The following is a 24,485-nucleotide window of genomic DNA, read 5'->3' as shown; positions in this document are numbered from 1 at the left end:
CCTTTTTTTACTCAAAAGGGAAATAATTCCACTCAGCTGAGTTCTTCTCCTTGATGGCAATCAGTGCCTGGGCGCTAGCCCCAGTGGGTATAATATTTGTCTGCTCTGTCCCAAGGACCACACACAGGATCTGTGCAGTCCTCAGTGTAAGCTCAGATTCCCCTGCAATGTCTCTCACCACATAGCCAAAGTTGCCCAAGTTTGTGGCATCTCCCAATGAGACTACTCAAGTCTCAGCCACACCATGATTTCTCCCACAAACACTCAGTTTATTTCTTTCACAGTTGCAATTAATAAGCTCCATATAGTCACTAGGTCTTAGTCTCCTGTTATTACTCCCAACCAGAGTCAAGTTTTTCTATTTGGCTGAGAGGGGCGTGGCCCTGAGCTGTCACAGCTGTTACGTATGTCCAAAATGGCACCTGCTCTATTCTCTCACACGGCTCTGTAAGGTGAGTGGAGAGAAAGAATAGTGTCTGTACCAGTCCCTTTTATTTTTTTCTCTCCTCTAGTTAGGCAGTGCACTTTCTTCCATGGGGCTTCAAGCCTCAGTCCCTCTAGGCTCTCCCTGCCACTTTTCCACCAGTGTCTCAGGCTATTGTGGTTTCGCCTCACCTCCCTTTCCAGTGCTGGTGCATAGATGAGGTGGCTGGGGTCCCAAGCCCTGGGCACCTGTGCCCTCCATGTAGGTCCACCATGTCCCACTAATTCCAGAAGAGTTTCCTCTCAGTTTATTCCCTAACTCTTCCCTGAGACTACAGTATCTCCACTTTGATTAAACTATCTTTTCCCAAACTGTCTGTGAGCTCCTTCCCTATTCACCATTTGGAGCCTTCCATCTGCAATGCATCATCTACTACTCAAATATACAAAATGCTTAGATATAAATATGTTCAGTGTTGAAATTCTAGGCAAATATAACTTATACAGGTAAAGCCAGTATAGTAGTATTTCACGTGATATGACTTCATGACGACATTTCTTAATGGTTTGCTTTTTAATGAATATTTTCTTAAATATCCATTTCATAATTCATTTATTTTATATTAATTTTTAAAAAAGAAATATTTTTAAGAATAGGTAATTATGTTCTTTAATAATACTGAATGATGATAAAGTACTCAAGTGTTCTAAGGGCTTTGCTAATGAGTACACCCATCCCAGATTCTTTCACACATATCACTGCCAAACATAGAACACAGTAGCTTTGGAGGATTCTGGGCTGGAAATTGATTGTATTTCCAAGGTAACTCAGGTTATGCTATGGTAAAATATGAACCCCAAAATTGTGAGAGATCAAAGCAGTAAAGATTTACATTAGTTTCAGAGTGAACATATAACAGTGGTTTCTTAAGAGAGGGGGTTGTGTCCAGCGCCGTGGCTCAATGGGCTAATCCTCTGCCTGTGTCACTGGCACACTGGGTTCTAGTCCTGATTGGGGTGACGGATTCTGTCCTGGTTGGCCCTTTTCCAGGCCAGCTCTCTGCTGTGGCCAGGGAGTGCAGTGGAGGATGGCCCAAGTCCTTGGGCCCTGCACCTGCATGGGAGACCAGGAGAAGCACCTGGCTCCTGGCTTCAGATCAGCACGATGCACCGGCTGTGGCAGCCATTGGAGGGTGAACCAATGGCAAAGGAAGACCTTTCTCTCTGTCTCTCTCTCTCTCCTTTACTGTCCACTCTTCCTGTCAAAAAAAATAGGGGGGGTTGTGCTCCCAGAGACATGGAGAAAAGATGAGGGAAAGACCACTGTCCTGATGATGCTATGTGCAAAGTTCATGCCTTCTCAGTTGGAATCGCAAAACTTATACAGCCTGTGGGAATCTTGCATGTTTTCTTCCATGCTCTTAGCAAGGAGTAACTCTCCTTAAAGCAAGGGGCATGTGAAATGTGATCTTATCTGTACTCAGAACAATGGAATGCAGCATGGGGATGGCCTCATCCACAACAATGTTCCATGTTGTTGCCATGATCCACACCGTACCCCTGTGAAGAAGCATTTTTCCACAATCTGTACATTGACAAGACTCTACATCATCATGTAATAAGCGCACATTTGCAGAGGAAACTGATGCTCCTCTTGAAAACAATAACACTAGTTACTGGGGAAGCCTTTTCTTCACACATTATAGATGTATTTGTCTGGATTTTATCCCTTTATTATCTGAATACATCACTAACATGTACAATATATTTAGGACTTGTATATGCATGTACATAGCACAAACTCATTAATTAAGCTAGTTGGAAAAATTAAAGTCTAGGAAAAGGCAAATGACCATATGTAAAAATTAACCTCAGAAATTTATTTCACCCTCTAATTTCTAGTTTTATTTATAGTAATAGGACTTGAAAATATCTGTGTCCCTACTTATAGACAGTCCTTAGAAAACAAGTGAATTTTTCAAAGGATTCCAAAGATATATTCCTCATATATCCTAAATTAGAAATCATATGACCCAGAAAGCAAGAGTTAGATCAAACTATAAATAATTTAAATATAGTCAGAAGATTTGGAAGTTTTATTTTTGGTCATACCCAGATTCTCATAATATCAAAGAAAATCACACTCTCATTAAATAGTCCAAGGGTAGAAATGTAAAATAATATAAGTAAATATACATACAATTGCATTTATAAACTGTATACATTTTTGTAATTTTGACCTACCAGATAACACAAGGTGTCTTTAAACAGAAATTGTGAACTCTGATGATCTGTGGATCAATTTGTATTTGTTGAATCAAAAATTGACCTTGAATTTCATTTATTCAACTTAAAAACAATTTTTAAAAAACCTACACAAAAATCACAGTAACCTATCCATCCATGTTTTGCTTATGTTATTGAAGAACTACAATTAGCTTCCATAAAGATGCATCCAACCATTGCCACTCTTGCAACTACATTTATTGATCGAGTTAAATCAATCACCAATTTGTTGTAAGGGTGCATGGACAAATGTTTTTCATCATTTGAGCTCATGTCACAGTGGCTACCATACTACAAACACAAAAACTCAGCTTCTACCAAAAAGAAACCTTGACGATAGGGAGATTGAGGGAAAATAAGGACTGCTGAGTACACTTGCATCCCCCACATCTCATTGAGTGCTCTCTCTCTTTCCAGTTATGACTGTCCTACAGCTTCAGCACTTCCAAGGAAAATCCAATTTACAAATAGTGTTTGGGATCATATATCCTTCCATGATCAAGACACCTTGTGGCAAACCATGATATCCAGAGTGTGTGGATTTTCCTCTGGGTCTTGGGTAGTTGGCTAAAACTGGAGTTTCTCTGCAAGAGTGCACATGACCAAAGCTTGTTCATCAGTGCAGAGATGATAAAATGGCCTACTGCATTTAAGGGGGTGTCGTTCCGTAAGAAGAACCAGAAACAGAGGGGGGTGAGAAGAGATGAAGTATGAACCTTTACTGTATTTTGATGCACTATGAACACAATTAGTTTACACAAGATGATGTATAATGGTAAGTTCAGGGATGACCTACTGCCCTTCTCTGGGTGTGTTGACTTATTAGCAATTCATGAAGCCCGTTTCTCTGTTAAAGTACTATGGGCTGAGAGATATTAGGCAGAGCCATGAATAGGCTTTTGGGGTGTACATATGGTCATCAGTGGCAAATGTGACCTTTCACCTTCTTGATGAATGGTCATGTGGAATGATGAAACTGAGTGTGTTTTTTTAATTCCAATGTTAATTCTTTCTACAGTTGTCAAATGCCTCAAAACAGTTGACTGGCCTAACAACTCTTGGCCCCTGTGCACACAGGTTTACAGAGCTCTGTCCCAGCAATGCCCTAGGGAGCAATGAGAGTCCAAAGCATATTTTCCAAAGCTGTTTTTCCCCATAATGGAGAGTGGCAGGTGCATAGCCTCAGGGCAGGGTGATGCCATGAGTTCCTGGATGGGACAGAAATGAAGCAATAAAATATATAAAAGCCAGAGTTCTTCTTATCAAAGGGACATTATGGCAAGGCCTCAGCCCTGAGACTCTTTTGATATTTCTTCCTTGTGATTCTGGTTGTGTCCCTGTGTGACTCAGTAGTTAGCACATATTGTCTACAGCTTGAGGGCATACAGAAATACTTGCATCAGTTGTGCCCTACATAAAAATCTGGTCTCCCTACAGGGGTTGAGGCAACAGACATAATCAAAACAAAATTTTCTCTTAATATCAGCAAAGACTCCAGCCTTTAACTTTATGTTTGGTTCACTTTACATGTAGTTTTCTGTGATTTTTCTCAACATACTCCTGAATTCCTCATACAGTTCACAGGACATACCTCCCAGGAACTGTTATAATTCCATGAGACCAAGTGTCTACAGAGATGGAGTCCTGGTACTGGGTGGGTTTTTACCCCTTTACTTCCTGGAACCAGAATCAGACATGGTCCGGTTATCTTTTTTATCCAGGCCAATGGATAAAATGGAGACAAACAGGTAAGTCCAACATTGATTTATGTGTCAACTGTGGTTCAGACTGTGAGAGAGTGTTTCCTTCTATCTGTGAGTGGTTGATTGCACTTAAGAATTTAAAAAAAAATCATATACAGAAGCGGCAGGAATGCAAATCAATGAATCAATGAAAGCTGAGTTCCTTCCCTTCTTTTGCTTTTTGCAACCTTCCCTTTCCATTTTCTGCTTGCTCTCCACTACTGCAGAGAGTGAGAAACAGACATTTTGTATTCACTCTATTGATCTCACCTCCTGATCAGCCTCCAAGAGTCTTGAAATTAATGTGCAGGGACTTAAGACCCGGCAGCCTTCTATATGGGGAAAGAAGAAGTAAACTCATCAGCTTGCAGCTGACAGCAAGTGCTATGAGTGAATAAAAATCACCTTATAGGGGAATTAATTGCAATTAAGCAAAATGATAAAAGTAAGAAACACTTCAAAATGTTTCAAAATGTAATGCTCTTATTTTTCATTCAGATAAGTTAAAGTAAGTATGGAACAGTTTTCAGCAGCATATTTTTTGATGGTTATACTTAGTGTATTATAAGTAAACACTGTTTCTGATATAAAAAGCTTTTGAAATCAACCGTTTACTCATTGGAGCAAAATTTGACTATTTTTAGGTAAAAAAGCAAAGTTTCAAATTCTGTAAGAATAATACAAAATTGTGTGAACCTTGAGAAAAACGCACTTGCCCTAAAATCAAACACTGCCATTTGCAAAATATGTAGACATAGTGCATGAATGTAAATCATCTTGAAATGACAATCTAACAACTACAACATTCAAACACATGAATCAATGCACCTAAACAGCAGATAATCACATAAATTTATTTAATCCCACATAATCTATTGACAAATATGTATTTTATTGACACTCAAATTACATTTGAAATATAGAAGTAAGGAAAAATTTCAAAGAAGAGGCAAAAAGCTATCCACTGTGTGAAAACAAAACATCTACACTCTTGTTCAGGTAACATTTGTGAGCCATTACTAATACCAACAAATTATAATTCTGCATAAGTCATGCAGAAAATGTTAAAGAATAAAAAAATGAAATGATAAAATAGAATTCAGTGATGTGGAAAACAGTGTATAAAAGTAAGGTGAACATTGTAAATATTCTGAAATTTCACATTCTGAAAAAAATGCTCTTTTTCAAGGCAAATATATTTGAACAAAATTGCTTCTGTGAATGATGATACAGGAAAATTACAGAAAGGGCTCATGAAAATGGCTTTGGTGAATAGATTAGAGATGTTCCCAAATGATAAAATGACTGATAAGTCAGATGGTATTCAACTATTTCAGAAGGTACTGAAAATAGAGATGTTTGCCTCTTGGGTTCCACCCCTAAGTAGAAGTGAAATCCCATGTTGGGACACATCAAGGCTTTTTTTTAAGGGATCGAGTAGGTGAATGTGATCATTACAAAATTTTCTGCAGAGGAGTCCAAAGGGGAATCCCACAATTTCCTAGAGCCCTTGGAACCTCACTCACATCTCCTCCAGTTGCCAGAGCTGAGACACCACTCAGTGTGACCATTGCTGCTTCACGGCATGGCTGTGGTGTTGTTCTGAATTCCTTGGTCTCACCCATCTCCCTGATGTTGCTCCTCTCTTTAGGTGGCTGTGGAAGAACTACCAATACGTGCTGGCCTTCCGCTTTGCTATCCAGGAGATCAATAAGGACCCCCAGCTCCTCCCCAACCTGACCCTGGGTTTCCAACTCTACAATTCTGTTACCAGTGGCCAGTTCACCCTGAGGAGCACTCTGCACTGGCTACATCCCTAACTACACCTGCCAGACACAAGGCAAGACGGTTGCCATAATTGCTGGAACCACATCAGCATTTTCGGCTGAAATTGGGACAATGTTGGAGCTATACAAAACCCCACAGGTAAACGGGTTGTGAATTCTTGTGAGAAATGCTTCCATCTCCCACCAGACCTGTGACATCTAAGGCAAGGTCCTGTGGAAGCCAAGTGACATAATCAAGTATTAGTTGAAACAGACTTTGGGGAATTCCTTGGATTGTGAGAAAGGGAAAGAGCAGTGGAAGGTGAGAGCCTCAGCCCAGATCCACATCTAGGGCCAATGTATGATTGTTGACTTTCAGAGAAAATACACACAGCAAAGAGATATCCTAGGATGACTGCATGTTAGATATGCATATATAAAGACCTAGGACAGTACTGTCCATTTGGAACCCACTTAGGACAATGGCAGTTCCAAAGATCATCAAAGAGTGTTTGGGGCTGAGCTAGATTTAGATATTTCACTCTCTCCCTACGCTCAGTCCTTCCTTCCTCACATTCAGCAGATTCCTTCACAGGGCCTCCAGTTCACTTTCCATGTTCTACTCAGAGATTTCAATCTTAGTGTGTGTTTCATGGACGGAGAAACAAAGACGTAGGTAGACAGTGTACACCCGTTCACTAGTTTAACAACCAAATCCTGACTATGGTGCTGGTGCTGATTGTCCTTCGAAAACCGAGGGGCCTGGGACTCAATTCAAATCTCCCAAGTAGGTGTCAGGAACCCAGTTACATAAGCCAATTAATCTTCTCCCAAGGGTCTGCATTCACATTCCCAGGACTTTTAAAGGAGACCCACTTCAAACAAGTAGCAATCTACACACATCACCAGCAAGCTCAGACAGGAACGGTATAGAAAAATTCTTTGTGAAAAGCAATTTTAACAAAACTCTGAGATCAAAGGTGAGTGTATTCTTCAAGGCAATTTAGGTTATGCTAGCAAAATGAATGAAATTCAAACTACCAAGAAATCAACACAGTAAAAATTGTCTCAGAGGTAACATATAACACCAGTTTCAGGGGGAAATTTTCCACATACGACATGGGGTGAGAAGTGCGAAGGACCAATGTCCTGGTCCAAAATCCATGCACTCTTCTTCCCTCAAATGAATATGAAGATTTACAGGTATCTTACACATTTTTGCATGCTGTGAATGAGGATATTCATTCTCATCCTGAAAGCAATAAGCATTGAAGCATGGATTTCTCTGAACCCAGATGATAGAACATGGTCTTCTCTACCCACAAACCTCAGATCATCATGGTTTTCTTTCCATTCAGATCACATACGGTCCTTTTGATCCCATGCTAAGTGAGAGAGACAAGTTTCCATCACTCTATCAGATGGCCACTAGTGACAGCTCTCTGGCCTATGGAATGCTCTCCTTGCTGCTACATTTTGGCTGGATTTGGGTGGCGATCTTTGTATCTAATGACATGAAAGGAGAGCAGTTCCTACAGGATATTGAAGCTGAGATGGTAAAGAAAGGTGTCTGCTTGGCCTATTCAGTAAAGCTCCCTGACACTAAGTCAAGGTATGAAGAAAGTGAAATCTCTTTCCTAGAGGGGATCCGAATTTCATCAGCAAATGTGCATATTCTATATGGTGATGTGATGGGCCTCTATACCATGGAATTTCTAAGCAAATACTGTTTAACCCTGGGGAAGGTGTGGATCATGGCTACAAAGTGGGAGATAGTTGTGAAGGAGACAGACCACATGCTGCACTCTTTTCATGGAGGCTTCTCATTTTCACACCACAAGGGGGAAATCCCTGGCCTCAACCACTTTGTCAAGACAGTGGACCCTTCCCACTACCCAGAAGATTTCTTCCTCAGTCAACTATGGCTTCATGCTTTTCACTGCGTACCTCCTGGGCCACTTTGTGGAACAATTGGAGTCTGCCCACCAAATGCTTCCTTTGAGTTTTTCCCAGGACGCATTGACATGCTGACCATATCTGATTCCAGCTATTTCATCTACAATGCTGTGTATGCAGTGGCCCATGCCCTCCATAAGATGCTTTCAGAGCAAATGGAAAAGAGATCTCCAGGAGACGCATCTCAACCTAGGATTCTTCCATGGCAGGTAAACGTCTCTTAAAACAGGATATGCATTGCACTTCTGATGGCATTCTCGGGTATTTCTATTGTAGTACCACATGACCGTGTTTTCATGCTGAGATTGGCATGATGATTACTGGGCTCTTTCACACCACACCAGGCATAGATACACCTTTAATTGTTATCTGTGTGTGGAGGATTTTTTATCTGCTATCGAACACTTAAAAAACATTTCCTGCTATGGAACTTGTTGAAAATATTTAAAAACAGTATACATACTTAGAAATGCACTTAAGTCTACAGATAAATAGTTTTGGTCATCTGATCACACTGATAACCAACACCCAAATATACAACATAGTATTTCTAGTACCCAAATGAGCTCCGTATCCCCCCCACTCAATTTCTTTTTTTACATGTGAAAGAGGAGCATATTGTCATTAACAAGATATGATCCAGTGAAGCAATATTAAAATTACATAGCCAATGATCTGACACCACAGAATTTTATACTTTATATATTAACTAGGACAAATAAGAGAAACATGATATTTTTGTAGTTCAGGCTTATATAATTTACTGTAATGACCTCCAGTTTTAAATGTCATGATTTCATTCTGAATCATGTCTGAGTAATATTCAAATATATATCACAATTCCTTCACCCAGTCATCAGTTGATGGACATCTAGATGGTTGCACTTCTAAGGTATTGCACATTGAGCTGCTATAGAATTCTGAGTGCAGGCGACTCTTTCATGTGTTGATGTCATTTCCTTTGAATACATTCTCAGGTGTGAGACTACTGGGCCATGTGGTAGAACTAGTATTGGTTTTCTGAAAAATTCCTCTCCTGTCTTCCATTATGGTTGTACCAGCTTACAATCATTCCCATAAAATGTATTGGGGTATTTTTTTCCAGACCCTCAGCAGAATTTATTTTTCAAATTTTGGATAATATTCATTCAAAGTGGGGCAAGTGAAATCTCACTTCAGTTTTTATTGGCACTTCCCTGATGGTTACTGGTCCTGAGCATCTTTTCATGTTTCTCTTGACCATTTTTATTTCATCCTTTGAAAAATGCCTGTTCATATCTTTAGTTCACTTCTTAACTAGATTGTTGGTTATGTTGTTGTTAAGTTTTTTGAACTCCTTATACAATCTGGAGATTAATACTTTATTGGATCCATGTTTTGCAAATATTTTCCCCCATTCTGTAAGTAGTGTCTTCACTTGGATGAGTGTGTCTTTTGCTGAGCAGAAGTTACTTAGCTTAATGTATATTGTTGCCTTTATTGCCTTTATTTCTTGGATTTTATCCAAGAAATTGTTGCCTAGGTAAATATCTTGCAGTGTTTCCCCAATGTTTTCCTCTTGTAATTTGATGGTTTTGGTTTAAAGCTTAAATCCTTGATAAATTTTAAATTGATATTTGTATAGTGTGTAAGGTAGCAGTCTGATTTCATATCTCTAGATGTGGAAATCTAAATTTCCCAACACCACTTGTTGAAGAACTGTCTTTTTCTTGGGAATCAATTTAGCTCCATGTAAAATTTTCAATTCATACTCAATAATGACAGATCATAGAAGAATAATGTTATTCACTGTAGGATGAAATGCTATAAAATACCTTAATAAAGCTCATTACAAAGACTTGGAAGAAGGAAATGATTAAAACTACTCTTTTGTTTGGAAGGATTGCAAAGCTAGGAAATATGGACTATCATGTATCCCACAGCAGCTAAAAATCTATTTGGTTATAAATATTCCCTATAATCTCAAAAGGTAGCTGTATTCTCAACAAAAAATAGTCAAAGTGCAAAGAGAGAAATAAAAGCCATGGAACAATAAACTCTACTGAGGTAAAAAATGTTATACAAATAAACTACACATACACAGCATACACATTTTTGTAAGTTAAGAACTACCAGTGGCAGCCAGAGATGTACAAGCAGATTTGGTAAAATGTTTATTTAGAAAAATTATGCTTGGATTTCTAATTCATTGAATTTAATTCAACTGATATTATTTTCAGTTTTCTTAAACTTTTAAAAAATTATTTCAAAATCAGAATTACTATGAGAAAGAGAGAGGCAGAGAAAAGAGGAGACAGATCTAGCATCTGCTGATTCACTCCACAATGGCTGCATGTACCAGGATTAGGCCAGGTCAAGCCAGGATGCAGGAGCATCAGTTGCTCTCCTACATGAGTGCAGGGGCCCAAGCACGTGGAACCTCAAGTGCTGCTTTCCCAGGCACATTAGCAGAAAGCTGAATCAGGAGTAGAGCAGTTGGGGTTTCCATCGGCACTCACAGGGGTGCTGGGAATTGTGGAAAGTGGCTTGACCTGCTGCACCACAAGATCAGCCCAAATGTTGTTAAATTCAAACAAAATTTACTGATATAAAAGAACAGATTTCATGTATTTCATTGATACAATTTTAAGAAGATAACCATCCTTTCTTCCTTTCCCTTCTCAGTCACCCCTTCTTCCATTCCTTTTTTCCTTTTAATTTTTGCAACAACGTAATTTCAATTTACTTTAAATCACAGAGTTAATGCCTCACTAATCATGATGTTCCTCAAATGAAAAGTAGAAAGATAACTGCTCCAAGGAATTTACACAAGGGCGATAAACACAAATCAAAGCCTGAGATGTCAGTTTCATTTTTATATATTGTGTTTTTTTTCTTCTATTCTATATTATATAGTACCCATCACCAAAACACACTTATATATTCTATTTAAGGAACTGGTATATTTCACTATGCATAATGGTATCCATGTGAATCTATTTTTTTGCTAAAGAGAGAATTTCACTTTTTGGTGAGGAGACAGGGTCAAAATTTTAAAAGTGCACACAAGTGCACTCACAATAATGAAGATATTTTGCATATAAAGTCATGCTATAAAAAAAAAAGTCATGCTATTCTCATGTGGAAGAACTAAGATGAGCTTTCCTAAACCAATAACCAATCTTTCATGGTCAGCAACCCTGTGGGACTCATCCTGTGATTTCTCTGTTTAGAATCAGATGCTCCCCGGCCGGCGCCGTGGCTCACTAGGCTAATCCTCCGCCTAGCGGCGCCGGCACACCAGGTTATAGTCCCAGTCAAGGTGCTGGATTCTGTCCCAGTTACCCCTCTTCCAGGCCAGCTCTCTGCTGTGGCCAGGGAGTGCAGTGGAGGATGGCCCAAGTGCTTGGGCCCTGCACCCCATGGGAGACCAGGAAAAGCACCTGGCTCCTGGCTCCTGCCATTGGATCAGCGTGGTGCGCCGGCCGCAGCATGCCGGTTGCGGCGGCCATTGGAGGGTGAACCAATGGCAAAGGAAGACCTTTCTCTCTGTCTCTCTCTCTCACTGTCCACTCTGCCTGTCAAAAAAAAAAAAGAATCAGATGCTCCCCATCACTTTAATAGGGGGGAGGCAGAATTCCCCACTCTTGAACCCATGATTTTTTTAATGTATTTCACAGGTAGAATTATAGACAGTGAGGAGACAGACAGAGAGAAAGCTCTTCCTTCCATTGGTTCACTCTCCAAATGGCCGCTATGGCCAGCACTGCATAGATCCAAAGCCAAGAGCCAGGTGATTCTTCCCGGTCTCCCATGAGGATGCAGAAGCCCAAGCACTTGGGCCTCCTCCACTGCTTTCCCGGGCCACAGCAGAGAGCTGGACTGGAAGAGGAGCAACTGGCACTAGAACCCAGTGCCTGTATTAGATGCTGACACTACAGGCAGAGGATTAACCAAGTGAGCCATGGCGCCAGCCCCAAACCCATGATATTTTGATCAGTCAGAAAAAACAGCCTCTACCCAATAGAAACCCTGAGGATAGACAGGAGGGAAAAGAAGAATTTCTAAGTTGTGTGCACCTCCACCTCTAATCTGAATGTTCTCTCTCTTTCCAATTGTGCCTCCCCTCCAGCTTCATCCACTTCTGAGGAAAATCCAATTTACCAACAGTGCTGGGGAGGATGTTTCCTTCCATGAAACGAGACACCATATGCCACACTACGATATCCACAACATTGTGAATTTTCCTGCTGGATTTTGTTTGCTGATTAAAATCGGGGAGTTTTCCCCTGAGTGTGCACGTGGTGAAGACTTGGTCCTCAATGAAGAGATGATAGAATGGCCAGTTGCATTCAAGGAGGTGTGGATCCATGGGAATATTGGATACATACAGAGGGTTTGATGAAAGTATGGGAGGATATTATGTGTGAGAATTTACATAAGCATTCAATTCTCAATTCACATATTGGCTTCAAAAGATATGGTGTTCCTTACACATATATGAGCCAGTGTGTATTAGAAGTGCATGTTTGGATTAGATATTGTTGTTTTTCTCTGGGCACGTTAATGCATTCCTAGGTTGAGTGACTAGAAAGAATGTTAAGAAATAGAGATAGAGATCAATACTTAGACATAAAATTACTAAATGTATGTCACTACAAATTCTAAAATCTTATTTCAACTTTGTATTTATATAATGCAAAAAACTTCATGTATTACATGTATATTTATAAAGATAGTGATATTTTCATCATTTAGTGAGTCATTATTCTGTTTTGATGCAGTACAAACACAGTAAATTATGAATTGAACATTTGTAGAAAAATTTCTGATTTTCCTTTGTCATTGTGGGTGCTAATCAGTTCAGTTTTTTTTTTTTTCTGAATACCACCTCACAGCTGTGATCAAAAATTTTATCATCATTGTGCTGTTGAAATACCCCAGACAGTTTTGCGGGTAATTTTTATAACTATTGTGTGTTATATAACAAATGCATTGGCAGTATCAGGAATTGATGCCCTCCCTGGGTATAGAAGTCCAGAAATAGATAGATGCACAATCAATGGATTATTACATTTGTTCACCTTTTCTTTGTGGGCTTGTCTTTTTCTTAGTAGTTACTATCGGAAGTGTATCTAGTCATCAGGCTTTTTGAATATTTTTCTGGCATGTAAAATCTTCTACTCAATCAAAGAAAGAGGCGTGTAAAATAGTCTCAGACATACACATTCTAGAAGAATTACCACATACAAAGCTAAACTGAAAAGATTTCAGAGGAAGCAATTCAATAAAGAGACAAATGCCCAGAAGCATAGATCCAGTGATGAGCAAAATTAAACCCATCAGGTGGCCTCATAATATTTGGTAGGCAGTTGACAAACCTGGAATGAGCATCTTAGAAACTCCAATTGGATGTCTAAATAAAATCAATAAGATACAGCCTGAGGAAGACATAGTGATGACCTTGGGGTGAAAAGGCAATTAGAGACATCCTATCACAGTGCCTAATGTCATGCAAAGCAATGACCATCACTTCTCTTTCCCCATCAGACTCCTCAGTCTTTGTGTAGCCAAAGGTGTGGTCCAGGATTCAGGAAAATGCCACAGGAAGGAAAACATGTCTGCTGCTATACTTGCGTTGTTTGTCCAGAGAGAGACATTTCCAATCATACAGGTAGAATACATATAACTTACCTTGAGAACTCTACCATCTTAACTATTTCTTGATAAAAAGGAAACCAAGAATATTTACGATGAGATAATAGTTTTCACTCACTATTTCCATACCCTTGTTGTATGCTCACTATTGCCATCTCATTATGTGTAAGCTGTTTTCTGGAGGTGCTAATCATCTCAAGCTCAACTGTGACACTGATTCGATCTGGTATCATTCTTTTCGATCCAACACTGAATGAGATTCTCTCAATCTGAAATCTAAACAAGAAATATAATATTTGTATTTGTTAAGGCTCTGTATGGTTATCTAGAAGTCTTGAATTCAAAACTTTTTCATAGACAACTGAAAAACAGGGAGCTAATCCACATGAATTGTGATGGGAATATTGTATTACTTTCTGTGCTACATCTTTGACATGGTGCATGCTGTTCAGTACACAGAATGAATGACACCACTTGTCCTTTATGGATATACAAGAAGAAGAGAAAAAATAAGCTGAAATAGAGACACAAATATCAAATTATATATCAAAGCCAAATGTTTGAGAAATGTAAAAGTGTACTAAGACTCATTGGTAAATAGTTCCACTGTTCGATGTATAATAAATATGTTTATAATAATTTGAATTCTTCCAAAATAATGTTTCAATTCACATCATCTTAGCTCTAGAGATATTTTGATTTCAATATCTTCAAACATTCTATACAGAGTTTCCAGTATGAAGAAAACAGAAAAATGACTTCAAGTTTCAGTGAAAATATTCAACATGCAGTAATTTAGTGAAAGAAAGAAAACTAAAGTATCATGCACTGACCCATTGTACAATATACACTTGCCTATATATTCCTGGTGTATCTCCAAGATAGGTGCCAGATGTACCTACAGATTCCATGAAAAGTAAAGGGAACACATTGAAAAGAATTGGAGGAGAAAATTCCTCTAAATTTTTGCAAATATTTATATTCTATTTTTTTACAAAATAATTTATTTATATTTTGAAAGTCAGAGTTGAAGAGGGGGGGGGAGCATAATAGAGAGGGAGAGAGGATACAGTGAGGATCTTCCATCAGGTAGATTCACTCCCCAGATAGCTCCAATGGCCTAGACTGGGCCAGGCCAAAGTCAGAAACCAGGAGCTTCTTCCAGGTCTTGCAGAGGCCCAAGCATTTGGGCCTTCCTCTGCTGGTTTCCTAGGCACATTGGCATGGAGATCGTTTGGAAGTGCAGCAGTCAAGACATGAGCAGGCACCTGTTCAGATGCCATCATTGCAGGCAGTGGCTTTAACCACTACATCACAACTCCACTCCCTGAAGCTTGTACTCTTGCATGAGTACCAAGGATAAAAACAGAGTAGGACTCTTACTGCAAGTATAGCTCAACTAACACCATTTTCTTTCTTTCTTTCTTTCTTTCTTTCTTTCTTTCTTTCTTTCTTTCTTTCTTTCTTTCTTTCTTTCTTTCTTTCTTCTTTCTTTCTTTCTTTCTTTCTTTCTTTTTTTTACAGAGTGGACAGTGAGAGAGAGACAGAGAGAAAGGTCTTCCTTTGCTGTTGGTTCACCCTCCAATGGCCGCCGAGGCTGACACGCAGCGGCCTACGCACCGCGCTGATCCGATTGCAGGAGCCAGGTACTTCTCCTGGTCTCCCATGGGGTGCAGGGCCCAAGCACCTGGGCCATCCTCCACTGCACTCCCGGGCCATAGCAGAGAGCTGGCCTGGAAGAGGGGCAACCAGGACAGAATCCGGCGCCCTGACCGGGACTAGAACCCGGTGTGCCAGCGCCATTAGGTGGAGGGTTAGCCTAGTGAGCCACAGCGCCGGCCCACCATTTTCTTTCTTTTTAAAAAAGATTATTTTATTTGAAAATCAGAGAATCAGTGAACGAGAGAGAGAGAGAGAGAGAGAGAGAGAGAATCTAATTGTTCACTCCTCAGATGGAACAATGGCCTGGGATGGGCCAGCAGGTACTGGGAGCCAGGAGCTTCCTTTTGGGTCTCCCACATGGGTGTTGGGGTCCCAAGTGCTTGTGGAATTTTCTGCTGCTCTTTCTAGGTGATTAGCAGGGAGCTGGATTGGAAATTCATCAACTTAAACACAAAAAAATGTCCATAAGGGATCTGGCATTGCAGTTGGTGGCTTTACCTACCATGCCACAACACCAACCCTATTTTGGTTTGTACAATTGAAATTTGATTGAAAGAAAGACATATTTTCCAACTGGCCTGTTCTTAATGACTTCTTTCATGCTGTAGCAGTAGAAGTGCATTATTTCAAGTGAGACAATGTGGTGTCCAACATGCTGTTCACATGAGCTATAATGGTGAACAAGCCATAATTTCAAGTTAAGAAGAATGCCTAGTTGTCTTTGAGTAACATGATGAAAATACCACTTATTTCCATAGAACCACAGAATGACAATCAGCTACAATTCCCATCTATTCAACCTCAGTATCACAACATTTATATGGAAACATGGACAAGATGAATCCATGTAGGAAATTAGGAATGGAGGTCCCAGGAATGAAAGATCATTTATATAGGTCATTTCCATTTGAGGATAAGGAAGAAAATCCTTAAACCTGATGATCCCAGACAAATATTCTAACCCATGTGAACAAAGGATTTCTCTAGAGATGACACTGAGGATTGTAGAGAGGAGGGCTGGGAAGAATCCAAGCCCATATGAAATATAGAAAATTCCTCATTGTTTAGAAATTAAACACTGAAAAAAATCTCTGACAGATAGGATGAGAACACAGATCCCCATGTGCTAAGGAGCTAGTTTGAATGAGTTTCCTTCACCTGCAGATGAACATTCTGCCTTGGTTAGGTGCGCAGAAATACTTTAGTGTTTCTTGGTGTACATCACCCCAGGCTGAATTCACCATGAAATTGCAAAGGTGAGCTTTTTCCTTAACAGGGAAAAAGGAGCAAATTGTGAAATGGAAACACAGAATCTTCCTTTTCCCCACAGATGCAGAGCAGTGCATCCCATGTGCAGATCACGAGTACCCAAACATGGAGAGAAACCGCTGCCTCCCCAAGCTGGTGACCTTCTTAGCCTTTGAGGAATTCCTGGGGATGGCCCTGGCCTGCATGGCTCTGTGTTTCTCTGTTCTCACAGCTGCAGTCCTCTGGGTCTTTGTGAAGCACCGAGACACTCCCATCGTCAAGGCCAATAACAGGACCCTCAGCTACATCCTGCTCATCGCCCTCCTCCTGTGCTTCCTCTGCTCCTTACTCTTCCTTGGCCGTCCCAACACAGCCACTTGCCTCCTCCAGCAAATAGCATTTGGCCTTGTGTTCACAATAGCTGTTTCCACCGTGCTGGCCAAGACCATCACTGTGATTCTGGCCTTCAAAGCTCTGAAACCTGGAAGAACGATAAGGCGGTTATTGGTATCAGGCACTTCTAACTTCATCATTCCCATCTGCTCCATGATCCAACTGGTTCTCTGTGGCATCTGGTTGGGAACCTCTCCTCCCTTTATTGAGGTAGATAAACATTCTGAGCACGACTACATCATCCTGGTGTGCAATAAGGGCTCAGTCACTGCCTTCTACTGTGTCCTGGGCTACCTGGGTTCCTTGGCCCTGGCCAGCTTCATTGTGGCTTTCCTAGCCAGGAATCTGCCTGAAGCATTCAATGAAGCCAAGTTTCTGACGTTCAGCATGCTGGTGTTCTGCAGTGTCTGGGTGACCTTCCTGCCTGTCTACCACAGCACCAAGGGGAAGGTCATGGTGGCCGTGGAAGTCTTCTCCATTTTGGCCTCCAGTGCCGGGCTCCTCGGCTGCATCTTTGCCCCCAAGTGCTACGTTATTCTCATAAAACCTGATAAAAATTCTTTGAAAGCTTTAAGGAACCAATGCAGTTGTAGGAGACCCTAAAATATTTTTCTCACTAGTTTCTCTACATTTTCAAATTTTGTAAACAAAAACCAAATTGGTAGTAGATTTCCAACATTGTAAAATAAGCAAAACTAAAAAAACATTTTTGTTTAGGTATTTGGCCTAGCAATTAATTAATCTTGTCCCACATGACAGTAGCTAGGTTTGTGATTTGGTTCTGACCCCTGATATCAGATTGCTACGATATTAAACACTTTGTGTCCCTGTCAATTTTTTTCCTGGCTCCTGGCTTCTGGACTCAATCCAAGATAAACCACTATGGGAAATGAGACGTGAAGTAGTGAAAGGTTGGACTCTCAACCATCTCTCTCTTTCTCTCTGCTTCTCTCTCTCCCTCTCAAAAATGCAAAGCAGGCTAGAAATATTTTCATATAAACTAAAAGGAATCACTGTTTAAAACCGAAACAAAGCTGAGCATCAACATATAAATAGCAATTACATTTCATATGATAGGGCTATCCCTGAAAATATGCAGAGTAATTAATTTCATCTTTGTTTATTACTTTAGATACCATATATGTTCTTATTTGTTGTTTTAACTTTTCTTTAATTAATAGAAATTTCCAAAGTACAGCTTTTGGATTACAGTGGCTTTTCCCCCAATAACTTCCCTCACATCCACAACCCTCCAATCCCCAGCACCTCTCCCATTCCTTTAACATCAAGATGCATTTTCAGTTATCTTTATATACAGAAGATCAATTTAGTATATAATAAGTAAAGATTGCAACAGTTTGCACCCACACAGAAACACAAAGTATAAAGTACAGTTTGAGTACTAGTTATAACATTAATTCACAGTGTACAACACATTAAGGACAGAGATTCTACATGAGGAGTAAGTGCACAGTGACTTATTGTTGTCTTAACAATTCACACTCTTATTTATGGAGTCAGTATTCACCCTAGGAACTTGTCATGAGCTGCCAAGGATATGGAAGCCTTTTGAGTTCACCAATTCAATCTTATTTAGACAAGATCATAGTCAAAGTGGAAGTTCTCTCCTCCATTCAGAGAAAGGTACCTCCTTCTTTGATGGCCCATTCTTTCCACTGGGATCTCATTCACAGAGATCTTTCATTTAGGTCTTTTTTTTTGCCAGAGTGTCTTGGCTTTCATGCCTAAAATACTCTCATGGTCTCTTCAGCCAGAACCAAATGTCTTAAGGGCTGGTTCTGAGGCCAGAGTGCTGTTTAGGACATCTGCCATTCTATGAGTCTGCTGTGTATCCTGGTTCCCATGTTGGATCGATCTCTCACTTTTTGATGATATCAGTTAGTATTAGCAGACACTAGTCTTGTTTATGTGATCCCTTTGACTCTTAATCCTTTCAATTTGATCCATTGTGAACGGAAACTGACCACTTGGACTAGTGAGATGGCATTGGTACATGCCACCTTGATGGGATTGAATTGGAATTCCCTGGCACGTTTCTAACTCTACCATTTGGGGCAAGTCAGCTTGAGCATGTCCCAGTTGTACATCTCCTGCCTCTCTTATTCCCACTCTTATATTTAACAGGGATCACTTTTCAGTTAAATTTAAACACCTAAGAATAATTTTGTGTTAATTAAAGAGTTCAACCTATAGCATTAAGTTGAACAAAAAACACTAAAAGGGATAAAGTATTAAGTTTTTTTATGTTCATATTTGAAAACATGTCTCAGTTATAACTGCTTTATGTTGTTTCTCTAAATGTCATGGAGAATTTGTCATTTTGTGGTTATAAAGTGGAGTTTGTTTCCAAATACAAGAGTCAACTAGTCCATGAGCATTCTTCTCTTTGAACACTGTATTGATCACAAACATCTTAGTTACTAATTATTTTCTAGCTATTTGGAAATGGCATTTTTATTTTTACCACATCTGGAGGTGTTTTTCATGAATACATAGGAGTGATTCTATAACTGTCTCATCTACCATTGGACTGCTATCATTTTGGCCTTTGCTTAGAGTTCTTATTCCAGGAGACAATGATGCTATTATTGAGGTGAAATTCACATACCCAGTAAGAACCACTGTAGTATTTGACAAGGATGTGGTATTACAGTACTTTCACATTCAAATTCTACATTGATTTTCTATAAAGTATGTTCAAAAGTTTGAGCAATAATCATGTCTATAGATTGAGCCTTTTGCATCACCCTGTAATCAAAGCCTTTCTGCATTAAGCAGCCACTTGCAAGTTTCCATGAATGTTGTTTATGCAACCATTCATCTCCTTTAGTTGCTATGTGTTTACCTACTCTGAACAGTTGCTGGCAATGGAGTGAGATAATATGAGACCTCTTAGATCTGGCTTCTTTCCCATGGCATTACATTTTTGATTCACCCAATTATAGCAGGTACCCTTCATTATTTTTATAGCTGTATAAGATTCAATCTTATGGCTTTTCCACATTCAACGTATTCAATCATTCAAAGATGATGATTTGGGTTGTCTGCAAACTTTCATGTTATGAACAGATTCTTCTGAGCATTCTTGTAAAATATATATATTTGGTATGCACCTTCAGCTCTTCTGAGTGCACAGGATATTTGCAATGGTTCTGAGAAAAATGCAGTGAATATATATGTTTATTTCAGTAAAAACTTTTAGTTTTTATTTATTCATGTTTTAGACAAGTATCTAAAGCTGTAAGCAATTAAAAACACACACCCCAAAATAATTGACTTACAAGTGAAAAGTTTTAGAAAGTAATGAAGATACTGAAGAAACAAAACTTTCTATTATCCAAATATATGAAATACTTAGATATAAATATGTTGAGTGTTAAAATTTTAGACTAATATAACTTATAAAAGTATAGTCAGTATAGTAGTATTTTCTATCATATGACTTCTTCATGACATTTCTTAATGGCTTGCTTTTTAATGAATATTTCTTAAATATCCATTTCATAATTCATTTATTTATTTTATATTAATTTTTTAAAAAGGAAATATTTTCTAAAACTAGCTAATCATGTTCTTTTTTGTAGGCTCTTTGAAGATTTTATACTCGAATATATCAACTCTTGTCAAATTAGGATTCTTAAGTTAGATTTTCTTTTTTTTAAGATCTATTTATTAATTTGAAAGAGTTACACAGAGAATGAAGGACAGAAAAGGAGAGAGAGAGAGAGAGAGAGAGAGAGAGAGAGGTCTTCAATCCACTGGCCCACTCCTCTATTAGCCACAACAGCCAGAGCTACACCTATCAGAAGCCAGTAGTCAGGAGCTTCTTCCAGATCTCCCATGCAGATGCAGGGGCCCAAGGACTTGGACCTTCTTCCACTGCTTTGCCAGGCCATAGCAGAGAGCTGGATCAGAAGTGGAGCAACTGGGACTTGAACCAGCAATCTTTTGGGATGCCAGCACTGCAGGCATTGGCTTTACCCGCTATGCCACAGTGCCAGCCCCAAATTTACATTTTCAGTGAAGTAAATGCATCCAATTCAGGGCTTCAAGCAGTCAGATAATTCACAATGTTCACTTCATCTTCATTTATTGATTTCCTGGGTACTGAATTTATCTATGTCTTTTCACATTTTACAATGGAACCTTCACTATAGATTGCCATATTTCTTAGGCAAAAATATGAATTTTTGCAATTTAAAATGTGTTTATGTTATTGTGAAGAAGAGAACAGATGTTCTGTTTTCTCTCTATGAATTTCTTTGTTCCCCTTTCCTTGGAAATCTGGACTTTTCTAATTTCCTACATTTCATCCATAATTTGAATGTCAAGTAAACTGTTACTTGTTCACTATGCAGGGAGAAATACATTTATCCAATCATTTTTCAGTTGGAGTACATTGATTCTTAGTTTTCAGTGTTGAATTAAATAATAAAGTGCCATAGCACTTTTGCTCCATCATATGAAAATTTTTACAGTATCAAGATGACAGTGTTTCCTTTTTAGCATAAAGATACTTTCCTATTTTGTCATATTATGTTGCACATAGTATCATTACATATCTATTAAAAATTTTTTTCTGTGTTCTAAACAAATATTGCTTTCCCATACACACCTGAACCAAAATTGGTGTTCTGTTCACAAGCAGCAATTACTTGTTGGATACTAAATAAATGTGGTACCAAAATTATGCTATGGGCTGGTGCCACAGCTCACTAGGCTAATCCTCTGCCTGCAGTGCCAGCACCCCAGGTTCTAGTCCCGGTTGGGGTGCCGGATTCTGTCCCAGTTGCTCTTCTTCCAGTCCAGCTCTCTGCTGTGGCCCAGGAGTGCAGTGGGGGATGGACCATGTCCTTGGGCTCTGCAACCACATGGGAGACCAGGGTGAAGCACCTGGCTCCTGGCTTCGGATTGGTGCAGCACACTGGCCACAACGTGCTGACCATTGCGGCCGCTTGGGGGGTGAACCAATGGAAAAAGGAAGACCTTTCTCTCTGTCTCTCTCTCTCTCACTGTCTAACTCTGCCTGTCAAAAAAATAATTATGCAACGGAGTCTTCCAATGTGTCATTATATTTATTTTAATGATAGGAGTGATGAATTAAATTTTTCTTTAATCATTTTACCTTAGTGATACACTTTTTTATTATGGAGGATATATTTGTTCACCCCAGGGTTACTTTTAGCTCTTGCTATCAGCTGAATATTGAATAACTTAATCTGCTTTCCCCAAATGGGAAGTTGTCAGCTATTCTATACCATGCATAAAGTTAGTAGAAAACCTGAAGACTGAAGAATATACACTCATTAAATTCCTGTCTTATTAAGAGCAAACAGAAATATACTAATACAAAAAGTAGGCCTAAGTGTTATGAGAAAAACATCAACACAATGATACAAGCTACAACCTTGGTAAACAGGGAAATAGTGGGCAGTGAAAGAAGCTCATTCCAAAGTGTAACAAAGTGAAATAGAGGTTCTAGATTGTCAGGCATTAGATGGAACAATGATGAGAAAGGCAACAACATTTAATGAGGTAGTGCATATATCAGAATAGATAGGCACCTCTCCAGGCAGATCTGGACAGTGGTAGTAGTGGTTCTGGGTCCCAACAGTCTCACCAATGCCAAGACCCCAAGAGTTGGATCAAAGGGATGTGCTCATGGGGTGGACACAAAATCTTGATACCTGTCCTCTGCTTCTAAAAGGCTGGAGAGCAAATGGGAAATTCTATGGAAGCACAAGGGTGAGGACCTCTGATTTCATTGGTATGCCTTCCTCCAATACATTTTTTCAGAATTACCAATAGGGACAGAACACACAGGCACAAAAATACACTCACATGCAGTCACAATGATACCTAACACATACACACGATCTTCAATTTGCCAAAATGCTGACACTGTATTTTCTGGCTTGAATATAAGCATCGAGTTGTGCCTCTTTCTACAGACCATCTTTGTAGACATTTATCTTCAGAGAATTTTGGCAGCTGCTGACCTTCAGATCCACTGAAGTGTGCAAGTGGTAAAGCTGTAGGTAGAGAAAAATCAGAGATGATGACATGTCAAGATATCTCCAGCATTGAGTCAGAGACCAGAGTGTCAGCTGAAATAGGGAGAACATGGGGTAGATACTGTCTGCAGGGTCAGCCCTCTGCAGGGAGAACTGGTCTCTGTGTAGGGCACAACCAAGTCCCAGAATAGCTGTGTCCTCAGCCTATTTAATGTGTGTGACAGTCTAGTGATTCAAAGACACAGCTAGTAGCCAAATTGAGACATTTCTAAGTCAGTCACTTTGCCAAGAACTCGCCTTTGTGTCTCTGTTGTCAGGAAAGGTCAGACCTCTGGTCATTTTATTGCTTTATCCCTCTCCATCCCAGGAAATCAGGAAAGCACCCTGCCCTGATGCTCTGTGCCTGTGACTGGGAAAAAGATTATAAAGGATGCATGGAGATGGACATCTGTGAATTATCTCTCCTGATGCCAGGATTTGAATCGTCCTTGTGCATGATTCTGAGTTTCTTCCCCAGGATGTGTGAGGACCTGACTGCATCCCAGGTCCAAGGGTATTCTTTCTCTCCAATTAAACTTACCTGAGTATTGCAGTCCCTCTTTCTATAAATTGACATTTAAAATTTATTTAGATAAGCAGGTTTTCTTAATAGATTTTAAACAAATCCAAAGTTTCTATGATTCAACAGGGGAAATACATTTCCTTAATGTTTAGAATGCTTACTTCAGGCTGGCTGCGGCTGCTCTCCCAAGATGGCAGCTCCTTGGGGCGAGTACTTCAGCGATGGGAGCCAGGTGTCATGCCAGACATGCCAGGAGCAGTGGTTGCAGGGCGAGGTGGTAGCCTTCGACTACCAGTCCAAAATGCTGGCTTTAAAATGTCCCTCTTCCAGCGGAAAGCCCAACCACACAGACATCTTGCTCATAAACTTACAGTATGTTTCAGAAGTGGAAATTATGAACGACCGCACAGAAACCCCTCCTCCCTTAGCTTCACTCAATATCAGTAAGCTTGCCAGCAAAGCGCGGACGGAGAAGGACAAGAAGCTGAGCCAGGCCTATGCAATCAGTGCTGGTGTCTGCCTAGAGGGCCAGCAGCTCTTCCAGACCATCCACAAGACCAATACAGACTGTAAGTGGCAAGAAAAAAGCATTGTAGTTATGGAAGGAGTTGTTATTACAGCCCCATATCAAGTGGAAAACTGTAAAGGTAAAGAGGGGAGTGCACTGAGCCATGTACGCAAAATAGTTGAAAAGCATTTTAGAGATGTGGAAAGCCAAAAGATCCTGCAGTGTTCACAAGCCCAGCAACCACAGAAGGAGGCTGCCCTGTCCTGA

At 39.8% G+C, this 24,485-nt stretch overlaps 1 protein-coding gene and 1 pseudogene across 1 annotated transcript; both read left to right on the top strand.

Annotated features, from left to right (window-relative positions):
* The first annotated feature begins 12,377 nt into the window (after positions 1 to 12,377).
* On the top strand, positions 12,378 to 17,716 carry LOC127489007 (vomeronasal type-2 receptor 116-like). Its single transcript, XM_089315571.1, has 3 exons — positions 12,378 to 12,512; positions 13,703 to 13,826; positions 16,803 to 17,716. The coding sequence occupies exons 1-3, from the start codon at positions 12,483 to 12,485 to the stop codon at positions 17,714 to 17,716; spliced, it is 1,068 nt and encodes a 355-aa protein (XP_089171697.1). The 5' UTR covers positions 12,378 to 12,482.
* A 6,184-nt stretch (positions 17,717 to 23,900) lies between these two features.
* Positions 23,901 to 24,485, top strand: LOC138843027 (protein LSM12 pseudogene; annotated as a pseudogene).

The sequence above is a fragment of the Oryctolagus cuniculus genome, chromosome 16 (genome assembly GCF_051225735.1).
Source record: "Oryctolagus cuniculus isolate XC-2025 breed Fujian yellow rabbit chromosome 16, ASM5122573v1, whole genome shotgun sequence".
In the NCBI taxonomy this organism is placed as follows: domain Eukaryota; kingdom Metazoa; phylum Chordata; class Mammalia; order Lagomorpha; family Leporidae; genus Oryctolagus; species Oryctolagus cuniculus.
Note: the sequence above shows the minus strand (reverse complement) of the source record. Positions and strands in the feature narration are given on the sequence as shown.